The sequence below is a fragment of the Pongo pygmaeus genome, chromosome 16 (genome assembly GCF_028885625.2).
Source record: "Pongo pygmaeus isolate AG05252 chromosome 16, NHGRI_mPonPyg2-v2.0_pri, whole genome shotgun sequence".
NCBI lineage: Eukaryota > Metazoa > Chordata > Mammalia > Primates > Hominidae > Pongo > Pongo pygmaeus.
The window spans coordinates 72798609-72813261 of record NC_072389.2 but is presented as its reverse complement, the minus strand read 5'-3'; the positions used below and the strand labels follow the sequence as shown (position 1 = coordinate 72813261).

General features: G+C 36.3%; 1 protein-coding gene across 10 annotated transcripts in view; it reads right to left on the bottom strand.

Annotated features, from left to right (window-relative positions):
* Positions 1 to 14653, bottom strand: part of IQCH (IQ motif containing H) — a 247541-nt gene that overhangs the window by 185830 nt on the left and 47058 nt on the right. For 5 of the 10 annotated variants that reach the window (XM_054451128.1, XM_054451132.1, XM_054451134.1 and 2 more), the window contains exon 5: positions 12131 to 12247. The exons of 3 other annotated variants lie outside the window; for them this stretch is intronic. In XM_054451128.1, coding sequence (XP_054307103.1) covers positions 12131 to 12247 — 117 coding nt within the window. Of the gene's footprint in view, positions 1 to 9353; positions 9755 to 12130; positions 12248 to 14653 lie in introns of those variants that run through there. 2 more of the 10 variants (XM_054451138.1, XM_054451137.1) reach the window with 2 other exon arrangements.

Below are 14653 nucleotides of genomic sequence, written 5' to 3'. Positions count from 1 at the left end.
ACCCAAGATGGTAGAAAGTTGGTGATAGGTACTTTCCCTGGGATGTAAATGTTTAGATTAAATGCTAATTCCATAAATTAGATGGCATAATTCCACAAGATGGTTACAGTTTGAAAATCCTTATCTTAAAAAGTAAAACCTCCCGCTCAAAATTATGGTTATGTTAAACTAACCCAGTATTAGACATGGAGTATACTTTTAAATGAGTGGAGAAGACAATGCTAGTGCTCTCTTGGGTCACTGTTTCCACTATACAACTCCTCCTGATAACTTTCTATAAGGGTCAGCCCCATCTTAAGTGAGAAATGGAAAAGGGCATTTTGGAACTCAGAAAATTGAGTTTTCTTAGGAACAATCTTAAAGTGGTTAGGTCCCCAGGCAAGCTCATATAACATATTAGTACATCTGAGCCCAACCATTAGACATATCTGGGCCTCTCTATCTAGGAGAAAGGAGAATTATTTTTCTCTAAAAGTAACTCCTGGTGGCTTTGGGAAGATGAGAAGATAAGGCAAGCAGCATTTCTTACCAAGAAATTGCCCAAGAATACTTCCCCTATGGGCTGGTTTCCTCTTGCCTCTAATTTTTGTCTTTCTCCTCCTGATACATTCTGTTTGTTCCAGCTAGGGTTTCTCTCATCCTCTGGATAGTATAATTACTCAGATAGGATAATTACTCAGATAGGACATATAAACTAGTGACAAGGAGATGTGCCACCCCTTACCCCAACTCGGAGTGTTAAACTAGAAAAACAGATACATGATCAATGTGGACAGATCCATGCAGAAGCTGATTTAAAAGATTCAAAAAGGGAACGTAGTCTAATTGGTGTTATCAAAGACAAGACATCAGCTGAAGGTGAGTGGTATTTCATAGCAGGAAATTAGTAAAAAGGAAGGCAATGATTAAGAACTCAGGCTCTAATATCAGATAGAGCCTGATTCTGAGTTCCATCACTTACTAATTGAATGACTGGAGAAAGTAACTTAATTTCTCTACACTGAAGTTTCGTTACCAGTAAGAAGGAGATAATATCACTCATTCCACAGGGATTAATGTGATATAACATAATGCACGTAGTCAACCCCAAGCAGATAGTAGCTATTAATATTTACTATAAAAAGTTGAATTGGAGAGTCAGAATTTCTCAGTATCCATAAAGAAATCCATAAAGCACTCACTTTACAGGGATGTATTCATATCCTTTTGGCAAATGTAGCTTCACAGATGGGTGCATCAGACTATAAAAGTGTGATTCTGCTGCTCACCAAGAAGATTGTCCAACTAATTACCTTAGTTGGTTTCCCTGTTCACTAAGCAGCCTTCTAACTGGATTCTGTGTAGCTTTCTAATAAGAAGAAAATATTCTCATCAGATCAGGCTTATTTGAACATTCAGGTCTGTTTGACCATGATAGCTCTCCTCAGAATACATAAAGTGGCATTTCAGTTTGTACATCAGTCTCTTGTGAGTTCAGCTGTACCCAAGAGATTGACTGACTCTGACAAAATCAAATCTCTAATCCTATAAAGTCAAGGGTTAGACTTTGGGCTTCACTAAGGTATTAGCAGTCTAATGGGCTCTAAGTTGCCAGCCAGCTGCCTACAAGACATCAATATTATCATACCTAAAACCATACCTCTTCCTGTTTCTGAACCAGAGGATTTAAATTGTTGACTTGCAAGACAGGAATAGCCTAAAGAATATTTTCTTCGAACTACACAGGGTTTAAAAAAATTATCTGATCACACATTTAAAAATTAGATTTCACGAAAAATATAAGCATGACTTTCCAGCTTCTTTTGGAAACCCAGCCACAAAAGGCTAGAGCTAAGGTGGCTACCTCCTGGAGGGAAGGACTGTCTCCTCAGTTCAGCACTCCAGTAATGTGGACCTAGCCTTTACACTCAGTCATTTCAGTAACTTATTATCTGCCTGACCCAATACAACTATGTTGTGATCCTATTTTAAATAAGAACAATTTGGACATTTTCCAAGGGTTTTTACTGCTTATATAAAAGAAAAAAAAAATGTCAGGAAGTAAAAAGCCTGTTCCATGAGCACCACTTTTCCTTTTTTTTCCATTTAGCACAAAGAGATGATAAGTTTGGAAACACACCCATATTTCAGAAAACATTTGGATTAAGATAGTCTCTTGGGCATTTCTGTGCATTATTAGATTGGGAACACAAGGGAGTTGGGGAGAGGGTGAGGGTGGGAGAGGAGGCTCATACTGTCCAGTGCTGAGGCTGGGAAGTGGCAATAGGAGAGTTGGGTGGAGGATGGGGGTCAGAAAGTGTGAGGAATCAACCATTCCTACTCTCTATCCTTTTCTCTTGCCACCACTTCTCTTGCCCAACAAGTCCTGCTTTTAGCTAATGTTGGAGAGAGGGGTGAGAAGTAGGGATCAGGGATGAGGTTACAGGCAGAATTGTAAGTAGTAGTGGGGCGCATACAGCATTAGGACAGAAAGTAAGAGGGACTGAGAGGAAATCCCAGCCATCCAGTTAGATTGGCCAGTTCTGAGTGGCCATTTATATGAAAGGGACAGAGAGTTGTATGTAAATGGTCAGGGGAAGGTGCTGCCTGTAGAACTCTAATTAGGCAGTTTTATGATCATCTAACAAGTTCAGGAGATAATGTTATTCAAAAAAGCACTATTGCTTTATAGCCAAAGGGAGAGGAAATAAAGTTTAATAACTAATGAGGACATCAAGGGATAGAGATCATTCTAAAGAATTCTAAAGTTGCCCTTCAGTTAAAGCAGCTGGAGAAGTGATCTAACTTCAGAAGCTGTCTGCATTAAGCCCTGCCTTCTATGATCCTGACTGAAAATCACACAATTGGATTTCAGTGGCCCATTCAAGGCCATCTATCAACTGGCCTCCACAGCCAACCACATCTTTTGGTTTCTACAACTTGATTAGGCAAAGCTCTAAGCCATCCTCTGCTACTCTCACTATTCTCTACCTCTGCCTTTGCTTGTATTGCTTCTGGTACTTAAAATGCACACCACCTCTCCTTTAGTCTTGCCCATCAGTTCCTCTAAGGCCTATCTTAAAGCTTGCCTCCATCCATCAATTACATTGATCCTTAAGAGACGAGTGGATCCACAAGGAACCAAATAAGCATTAATCTGGGAGTCACATAACCAGGACTATGGCCCTGACAATGATTCTGAAGTAGCCAATTTATCTTTTCAGTATGTAGATAAAGAGTTTGTCTTTAGAGACTAAGTGGTATATCTATGTTAACTTGGTTTACAGCACCAGAATTGAGAGCAGGACTGAAAACCCAAGTCCTCTGATTCTCCATCTACGGCTCTTTCTACTAAAGCATGTATGGCTGTTTTCAGACCTCTTAGTTGCCAACCATAAACTGATTTATTTTTCAGGTTATTGTGAAGATTATATAATCTTTTAATATAAATAATATCAATTATATAAATCTGGTATTTTCAGGTCATATTGCCCAAACTTTATGGCCTAATGAGAGGAATCTCCTCTAAGTAAGTATCTTCTGGGTTTACTTTACACATTCTGTAGTGTAATTCAGAGGCAATGCTTTTAAAGAAAATGTAGGGCGAATCACTCTAGTCTATGGGTACTTACTTCTATTCTACCAAGGAGGTTTTAAAAGGCTAGGAATGTATACTTGAATTCAAGTACAGTTTAAGGTACAATGGGTTAGAATACTGGAGAACACAGCAATAGTATTTATTCATCTCAAGAACCTCTCAGTAGATAATTAACCTGGACCATGATAAAAACAATCCTATTAGTCCCATTTCTCGTGTGGCTAATGCTATCATGCTACTTGCTGCAGTATTTTTCCTTTGCTTCATTTTAAACAGAACACTTAACTATATTATTGCAAGCATTACCACTTTTGTAGCTGCTCTATTTTCCTCCTTGCAACAGAAAAGCAACAGTAATTAGGCAAAAGCATAAATTTTATATTTTTACTCAAGAAGATGTAATTCTTATAAAAATCTGGGCTGGTAGTCAAGACATATCCACTTTTCCATAGGTTTTCGGCACCATCAACTAAAAGAAGTGGATATTTCACGCATAAAGAATACAGGGTTTTTAGGATATTTCTCTGTTCTGATGCATACTTTGTCCCACACTGGATTTTTGCGTGAAAGAAAAGATCTATCACAGCTCTAACTTTTGGGACATGGTGAACCCCTTTGGCAATCAGGTGAAGCCTATGGACCCCTTCTCAGAATAATGTTTTATAAACGGATTACCTAAAATACATGGGAACCTATTATACTGAAATACAGTTCTACCCATAGACCCCTGTACCCTAAACCTATCATAGGTTGACACAGTTCCCTGTGTCTATTGAAATACAGTTCTACCCATGGACCCCTGTACGCTAAACCTACCATAGATGTGACACAGGTCTCTCTGTCTACCTAATTTTTGGCTTTTCAAAGTGGAATTAATTTTGAGGTTAGAAACACTCTCAGTATGTAATCAAACAAATACTCAAGTTCAAGGCCTAAGTCATAAAGTGAAAAGGCACAAAGTAAAAGTATATCATAAGGGAGCAGGCCTAGTCCTGTTAGCAGGTGGCTGCTGACCTGGAATGATTTCAGAGCAGTGCAAAGGCTCTCTTCCTGGATTCCCCCAAATCCCTCTTCTCTCTGTCCACTCATGCTTGAAATCCCTTAATAGAGCCTAACTCCTTTGTTTTAATTAAGTAGCGGATTTGCTCTTGTTAAAAAATAAATACCTATGGGAGAGGTAATACTTGATGCCAAGGATTTGCAAATTTATTTTCAGCAGTAGAACAAGTTTTTCATACGCAACCTTAAATAGATGCTGATAAATAAGTAAATGCAAATTTTATAAGAATTCAGTACAACTGTGTATGTCAAAACATATATAAATAACAATTGCATATAGTATTATGTACCTATATGTATATAGTTATTACTTAAATATAGTATGTGCTTACATTATATATTATATAAATATTTATATTATATACTTATTATATATGTATTTATATTATATATTTCTGGTTATAGCAATATAAACCAACACTGGAAACAATAAGGCTGTTTTGATGAAGACAAATTATGAAATCAAGAGTTATAAATAACTGCAGTCTTACATCTATCACAGAATACAGTTTATTTATATATTTTATTTTGCCTGCACAAGATGTAGAAAATCCAGATGTGAACAAATAAGTAATTTCAAATAGCTAACAATTTGTTATGGTAGTTACAATCTCAGAATTTAGTTCAATTAAAATGATCCAGAAACTTTAAAATAGTATAAATTTTTTGTTTCAAAATAGAATTACTAACAATATCTACCAACTGCTTACATTCCTTAATAATTAAGGATTAGTTGGTAAGTAGTCAATTGGGGGATATTTGACAAATAGATTTCATAATTAATTTGAATCCTGACTCCCCTTGCTTACCACACAACCTCAGGCAAATAGCTTTATCTTAGTCTCAGTTTCCTTATCTATACAATGATTATAAAAACGGCACCTACTTAGAGGTGTAAGGGTTAAATAAGATAGTGTACATAAAACACTGTGTCTGGCAAACTTAATAAATGCTACTATAATTGAAGAGCTAAATTACCAAAAATATTTTTCAAATGCGTCATGTAACATTTTAGGATGTTCTATCACATCCCATTTAAATTTCTTTTCAGATATCTCGTCACCCTTCTCTTTCAGACAGTCACTGAGTTTCAAAAAAATCTAATTTTGTTTTGCATGTTAAGTCCAAATTTTGACATTATGCTTCATTGTTGACTTTTATATGCAGTTGTAAACAGAATAACATTGCAACCTTGCACTGTCAAAGATTGTATAGCTCATTTCAAATAATGTAAGAACCAACCCAAACTTAAATCGAGCAGTGAAACAATCTGTGATGCTACACTATCATGATGTGGCTATATTATTGTAATTGTATACTTGACTATTATGCTGTGCCAAAAGTATGCACCAGAGAACTTGCCTGGCTTTTAATTGATAGTAGCACACGTGTTCTAATACTAATACCAATTAATGTTTCTTGAATGATTACGAGGAGTCAGGCACTGCTTTATGACCTTCACACATATTAGCTTATTTAATCTTTGCTTATTTATTTGTATGATTATTACAGGAGTGTATATGAGCAGATCTGAATTTCAAAATATGACTAGTATAAAGCTACACCCTATGTAATAAAAAACACCTTTATGGGAAATTCAAACGTACACACACACACTCAGAGTAAGCCTGAAAGCACAAATTAACCCACTGACGATCAAATGATCGAATGCATTAAAATTTGGCATCAATTGAAATATGTAGGTATTGTTCTTTATTATACTTAAAATGCTTAAATTTTTATCATTAAAAATGAAATGCAAATGAAATGCTTAGAACCCCTCTGAAACTCACTGGAGTTCTCTAACAATTTGAAAATGAACATTAAATCCTATTACTCACTTATACTAGGATGTAAAAGGAGCCAAATCAGATTCTTTTCTAAAAGCATAAGTGTGAAGAAGGAAATGAGAGATTTTTAATACTAATTCATTTTTCAGGAAGGTAAGAACCTTATTAGGTACCCATTATGTGCCAGCAATGTTAATATATTATCTCTATTCTCCATAGCACCCTTATCTAGTAGGCATCATTATCTTGACTTGACAAAAGAGGGAAATCAGGACCTGAAATGTAATTTGCTTACTTAGGGTTCAGTAACTGCAAATTAGCAGATAGGACCCAAACTCAGATCCACTCAGCTCCAAGCCCCTCCCAGCATATCAGATTGCCTCTCCGTCTTGCTTCCCCCATTCATAAAACAGAAAAATGAGAATGAGTGAGACAGAGTAACCTGCTCTTGGAAACACTAGTTAGTTAGTGGCAAGGCTGCAACAAGAATCCAGTAGTACCAGCATTTCACTAGGTAAATCCTATCAGATGGCCCATGGAGAGGGTATCCTGTGCAACTAGGCCTACTAGGAGCCAGCAAAATCATTACTTCACTTCAAAACTCAACATCAGTCTATATAGCTTCAGAGCAGAGACTAGACAGAGGAGGGGACAAATCAGTCCTGTCCTTAGTACCTAATATGTGTAAAACACTGCTTGGTGCAGGGAAGGATTTGAAAAACAGACAAACAGAGCAGACAACAAGGTCCCTGTCCTCATATCTGTGTGCGAAAGAAAGCATAATCATGTAAAATATTAAATAGTATCCCTGGAGGAGACCTCAGCAATATTCTGGTTCCCTCCCCGGACCCCTACAATAATATGTTTTAAATGACAGTATAAAACAATGGCACAATACAATATATGAGACTCGCCAATAGTAATAACTAATATTTTTCAGAACACTTCTTTGTACCAGGACCTTTGTTAAGTGCTTTGAATTATCTCATTAAAAACTCAACACAATCCTATGAGACAGATACTTTTATTGTGGACATTTTACATGAGGAAAGGGAGACTGTTTCTGGGAGATCCCGGTCTAGTAAGGATTCACACCAGGCAGTCTGACCCAGAATCACTATTCTAAGAGCTAAAAAGTGGTTTCAGTTCAGCATAGGGTTGGTTTGGGAATGCATACAGGATCTTGGCAGAGAAGCTCAAGAAACATACCACTATAAATAAATTAAAAGAACTCACTACAGCTAGATTTTTTTTTTATGAATGTTATCTGACAAGGCTATAGCCTCTCATTGCCTCTCCCTGCCCCCAGAGCAATGGGCTTTAGTGAGACAGCCATCCACCAGCCAACATTCCATCACTTTCCTCAGCTTTCCCATTATTCCAAACCAATGCAGAATTGAAATTCTAAATAGCAACAACATACAAAGGCAATACACTACCACCACCATCACCACCACCACCACCACCACCACCACCATCACTGCCATATTGGTGGAATATATTTTATAGGCTGTGAATCAGGAAGGACATGAAATGTCATTCCTTTGTCAAAAACTCTTTCTAAGCAACCTGAAGAGAAAGCTCACTTTAAATGATAGGAGTGGGATGTTGTGCATGCCACCACAGTCCTTGGATAATGACTGTGTGTCATAAATAGGATATGGCATTTCAGAATGTCTTTAAAGCTATTTCCTTTTGTTCAACTAATTTAATTTACCAAATGCTCCTGGGAAAAGGGAGGGGGACCAAGATGCTGACTCCACATTTCCTGAAAAATCAACATTTTCTTTTTAAACTGCTCTCAAAGAAATTGCATCTGATTGTTGTCTGCTGGCTCCCTCAAACTCTACCTCTGTCAAAATTCTGCCCCAGCAGGTGTGAGAAAGAATAGATGCAGAACTTGAGTGAATACCCACATCTGTTTTTGGAAAAAGAGAACAGAAGCAGCACAGAAGGAAGTAAAAGAGATAATTGCTGGCTTGAACTACAATACATTTTACTTGTGGGCAGAGGGCCAGCTTACAGCAGGCAGAATATGCAGGCCCATCTTATTGGAATTCAAGGGTGGGCCTCCATTCTTGTCCGGAGACAGCTGTAAACCAGCAGCCCATAGCATCACAATCAGGCACTGAGTTTTGTCAAGGAATGCTGATACGTACAGAAGCAGCTTTGTCTGCCTCAACTGCACCCCTGCCTGGTGAAATGACAGTCAATCTCTGATTCCAGATGACAAGAACTGGATAAAAACTTAAAACAAATGGCGACCTTTCAAAAGATTAATTTGTTTACCAACAAAATATTCCCTCTTTGTCATCTCAGATGGGGGTGACCTTCACTTTCCCATATCTAGCCTGAAAGGATGCTGACTATAGTCATCTGTTAACTCCATCTCAGCAATTATTCCCTTTTTTTATTTTTAGTGACAAGAAGGGTTTATTAATTCACTCTGCTTCTTGTTATGGTTTATAAATGCAACAAGCTCATTCTGAATTACTGCAGTGTAACATCAATTTGTTTAAATCTAATTCTGCTACCATTGCCAAATTATGTTGTGACTGTAATTGTGGCCATATGCATGGGCTTAAAACACAATCATGTTTTGAAATTGCCCTTCTTTCTCCACTCCCACCCCCCACCCCCACCCACACCCCCACCCCTTACTTCTGGTGCTTCTTCTAATCATTTGACATTAACACAATTGCCTCACTTTCTATTACTTTATCATTTCAGAAATGAATATGCTTTCAGTGAGAGAGAGATTACTATGTACACCCCAAGTGAAACAGTAAAGAATGAAACTATGATTTGTGAAGTGTGGTTGCTACCCAACTAAGTTAGTGGAAAACACTGCATAACATATGACTCATAAAATCTAGAAATCATAATAGTGTTAAATCTAATCTCATGAATAAATAAAAGATTCTAAGTTTACATTGCATTATATATATATTTATTTGGAAAGTGGGACCAAAGAACTGGTATAATTCTACAGCAACTCATATCTTGCCAAAAAGAAAAATGTTTTTATGATTCTTTTCTAGGTCATAACAGTTATAATCAGAGTTATTTGTGCAGCAATTCAAAGCAATGTTTGGTGTGGCTATTTTGTTATGCATTCATAATCATTCTTTTAAAATTCATGTTAACAGATACATGTTTCAAGCCTTTTAAGAAACACTTTTTATTTAAAAGAAATAAATCAAAGTCAAATTTTCTGTAGATCTCTTAATGTGTTGTATTATAAAGTCTAACTGGAACTGGATGTCAGTGAGGGAACGTGAACAGTACCAGGGATTTCTTCTTGTTTCCACATACCTTTGAGGACCTACTAGAAAAAATGTTAGAAGGTTGTTTGTTACTATTTGGCAGATTGAAGATATTGAAAAAATCACCAGTGAGTCTCACTTTTAATGTTTTTGGTAAATTGATTTTACATAACAGAGTCACAGGATATAAAATTCTGAAGATAGTTTTGCAATATGAGTATGTGTGTGTGGCAGGGGGTATATGTGTTTTCAATGCACTAAAATCCTGGCATCAGCCTCTTATTATCAGGAGGAATACGCCACTTCATAAGATGGAGAAGATACCAGCTTCTAGGAACAAATAATGGAAATCGGCTACATATTCACATTTGCTCTGTCAAAAATGTCTAAGGTTATTTACAGGCTTTTGACAAGCTGATCAAGTTTCATAAGAAGTAAGGAAACACATGGCCCTCAGCAGCCAAATAATAATCCCCTTTGAGTGTTTAGTTCTAAAATGATTAGCTTTGATGATGCCTTTCTAATTAACTATACATCACAATGCTAGACACATTACTCTAGTTTGGGTAGGTGCTTTTGAAACGATTTTTTTAAGTGGTAAATCACAACTGCATTTATCCCCAAATGCTTTATATGACTGTTTAAAAACAAATACCTGAACACACTTCTCTCACAGTACTTTTTGCACAATGCTTCTGTTTTATAAATCCAAAATGAAAATACTGTTTTTCAGTTAGTACTACCATACAACTATATCAACATAAAGTGATAGGGTCAACTAACTATTTGATCAAAAGGCCAACAGTTTGAAAAAAATATACACAATGTATATCCAATTTTAAATTGCTCTGGTGTAGATTTTTATGGCATCAAGTTTGATGGAAAAAGGAGATTTAATACAGTAAATGAATGTCTATTAGCTATATGTCATAAAAGGGAAGTGCTTTCCCAAATTCTCTTTGCGCAAAGTATGTAGATACAACATCCAAGGCACTCATTCTATTTGGAAATTGGAAAAATATATAATTAATGACTAAGAATCTGCCCCAAGTTTTGGATATAATTTTGAAATCTCTATTTACTTAAGTCTGAATCTTCATTCAGATTCATAAAGCAAAGCATAATCCTTTTTAAATCTAGAGGTATGCCTTTTAAAACTCCAGTACTCATCAGAAAAAGTTCGCATGAAACACAGCAGTTGCCTCGGGCTACAAAGCCTCAGTACTCCTCCAGCTAAGCCAATATTAATTCTAGATGGAAGAAGAAAACCAACAACAACAAAAGAGAAATCTGCTTCTGTCTGCGTTGCCAGAGAAATAATATTTGTATTTCAGGGGCTTTGGGCTCATGGGAAGCAGATAAAAATCCTTTCACATTATTCACAGTGACATTTTAAATAAAGTTTCAGCAGGAATAAAAATATCTAACTTTCTGGTTATTTCTTAGGCTATAAAAGTATTTGTAAGATAAACTGCTCTTAAACCAAACCTGTTAGAATAACATAAAGCACATATAAAGAAACTGAAAATATATTTCAGGGTTACATGAATGAAGTAGGCAGTTGAAAATGTCTATGTAGGAAATTTGGAAGATTAATCTAAGAGACTATTATGCTAGTTAGAAATGGCTTTGCAATTTAATCCTAACATTAATCTTGTTTTTAGTTTTGATTTCACCAAGGCATACATTTAAGAGCTTTTGAAAGAAGCCAAAGGTTAAAAATATATTTTAAAAAATAGAGATGTTACCTCAGTAATTGTTTTCAGTGTTAGAAATGATCTCAAATTAAATAATTTTCCAGTTAAAATGAAGCACTACTCTTAATTCTCCTAAGAAAACTCCACAACATAGAAAGAGTACAATCCTTGCTTTAGGACAAGGTAGCATCTAGTCAATGGCAACAATGGCATTGACTCTGAGATCTCTTACTGCAGATCTACATTTGACTATTTTTCCCTCTCATTATTTTGCTGACATAAAGGATTAGTCCCTGCTTGCCTCAGATTTAGAATAATATTCTCAAATATTTGCACATTATGACAGTATACACAATTGAAGAGGATTCTGTGTTTTTTTTTTTTTTTTTTTTGGATGTTTCTAGTGGTAAGCCTACTATCAAAGAAATACAAGATTTAAAATTTCTCTATTCTTTTTGCTGGTAAATTATTTCCTCGTTAAAATTATGGTACTAGATTATTTAGGAATATGAAATAAAATAGAAAATCTGAATGAGCCTCAAATAAGTCTTCAAAAATAGGCTTACATTTTCTTAATCATTGCTAATTATAAACAGAATGAGAGCCACTTCATCTCCAAAAAATTCCAAAGACAAAAGGATCACAATCTTTACTTAACATCTACATTATATCTTACACTACTAATAAATGACTTTTATTTCTTAAAAAAATAAGAGCTCATTAAAACAACTCATTACTTACACATGCTTTTCTCTGATTAATATATGGCAAACTGATTCCATAGTTCGCATTTACAGCAGCTCTGTGGTGGATGTTTTCAGGATCCTGCATGATTTTTACATTCAACCCTATCTTTTGCTGAAACAAAGAAACAATGAAACTTTCATGCTGGATGAACAAAAATGCTTACTAACATTTTATATCCTCAAAGGAGTTTAAAGTTCTTTGGAAATAATTATTTTAATGAAATTCTCACTGGAAAAAAATATATTTGGATCTTCTATTTAGGCTGCTTGCTAATCAGTCCCTTTTATTCACAGAAAAGGAACTTTCTGTAGATTTTCCTCCGTGTATCCCATTTCTCCCACAAATACATCCTCAGACACATTTTCTCAAAAATAATGCTGGAAGCCAACCAAGGTGGGCAAAGGACTAGATAGAATACCTGGTCTTAATTTCTTTTTAGCTTTCCAGGTCAAGGATTTTGTCAATGAAATCTATACTACAAATACACAGGTAGAGGGCTCCCTTGGTCTGTTAATGTGGCCACTTTCCTCTAGGGACATTTACAGGTAAATCTCAGTTTGGGCCTGGTAAATTTACCACAACAAATTTATCTACTCCTTCACAGAGATTCTCTTATCTGTAAGAATAATTTATGCTTTCATTAGAAAAAAATAAAAGCCTCTTGTCTGAACCACTTATTCCTCATTTTAAATAATTCAAATTAGTTATTGTTGACATGCTTGATAAACCATGAGAGTGGGCCACATAGCGGTGGTGGGAAGGGGCACTAGATAGTTGTCAGGACACCTAGGTGCCAGCTCTCCTCTCGACTGCTGTGTGTGACCTTGGGTAAGTCACTTCACCTCTATGGAAGTCAGTTTCTTTATTCACAAAATGCATGTTAGACTTGATGGTCTCTTGAGGAACCATGCCCGAGCTTTGAGATTCTATGATTTGAGGCTAAAAGATAATTTGGCACGTAGGGAATATGGTATTACTAATAATTTCTAGTCTTTTGTGATTTTTAAAATTGTAATATAATGCATATACCATAAAATTCACCCCTTTAAAGTGTACAATTCAGTGGTTTTCAGTATATTCACAACCATCGCCACTATCTAATTCCAGAACATGTGCATCACCCCAAAATGAGACCTCATACCCATTAGCAATTGCTCCCCATTCCCTCTTCCCACTGGTTCCAGGCAACCAGTAACCTACTTTCTGTCTCTCCTGATGTATCTATTCTGGACATTTCATAAAAATGGAGTCAAAATATGTAGGCTTTGTAACTTTTTAAAAAGGAGGTTAGAAGTACTGTGAGCAACTTAACTGTTTTCCTTTCAATTAAGTGTTTTAGTTTTGAGGGTGATCTGACGCAGTTGTTAAAATGGTTGTAGGAATTAGACAGATTTGTTCATGATCCAGCTATTTCTTTGACATAAGCATTCATAAAGGGTCTGTGCCTAAGGTCAAAGTGAAGAAGGCTACAAAAATATCTACAGAATGCATGCTAGATAAGCATAGATATGTCTAGGTAAGGTCTTTAACAGATATCCCAAATCTTCCTTTTACTTTTTAATAGCATGGTTTTGTTGTTGTTGTTGTTTTGAGACCGAGTCTCACTCTGTCACCCAGGCTGGAGTGCAGTGACACAATCTCGGTTCACTGAAACCTCCACCTCCCAGGTTCAAGTGATTCTCCTGCCTCAGCCTCCTGAGTAGCTGGGATTACAGGTGCGCACTATCACACCCGGCTAATTTTTGTATTTTTAGTAGAGACGGGGTTTCACCATGTTGGTCAGGCTGGTCTCAAACTCCTGATCTCGTGATCCACCTGCCTTAGCCTCCCAAAGTGCTGGGATTACAGGCATGAGCCACTGAAGTCGACCAATAGCATTTCTTAAACCAAATCTCCAAATAACTGCCCTCAACTGTCCACTTTATTTAATCTGGGCAAGGATACAGGATGCAAACAAGGCATGTCTATTTCCTTCTCCTTGAGGTACACGTGGTCACAAAAGCAATGTTGTACCTAATTATAAATGGCTTTTCTTCTGTGGGTAACATTCACAGCACTACTCCAGGGTTTTTGCATGGAAGCAGATTGCCTCTTCTATTGAAATTAATACCTGAACATAATTTTTTCCTGCTTAAACTTTCAGAATAATTTCTATTCTACCGAGGATTGGGAAATCGCTAATATGTATTATATTGACTGGATGTGGGTTTCTGTAATTAGGGTGTTTTTAAAATGTGTGTATTCTGGATACAGAATTGATGGTAATAGCTTCATCTATCACGTCTAAGCTTTGTTAGAACATTTCAATTATGGGATTATTGGCTCATAGCAGTTTTCTTAGTTTTATCATGCTCCATCAAGTTTGTGTGGTTATAGGTCTGGTGTAGGGAGGAAATGGCCAAATACAGAATCACTGTTAAAACTGGCCTTAAAATCCTGTAGTGTTCTGCCTATTGTTAAATTCTGTAGCACTATACATAGTTATTTCTGAAAAGAAATCAGTATGTAAATAGAAAT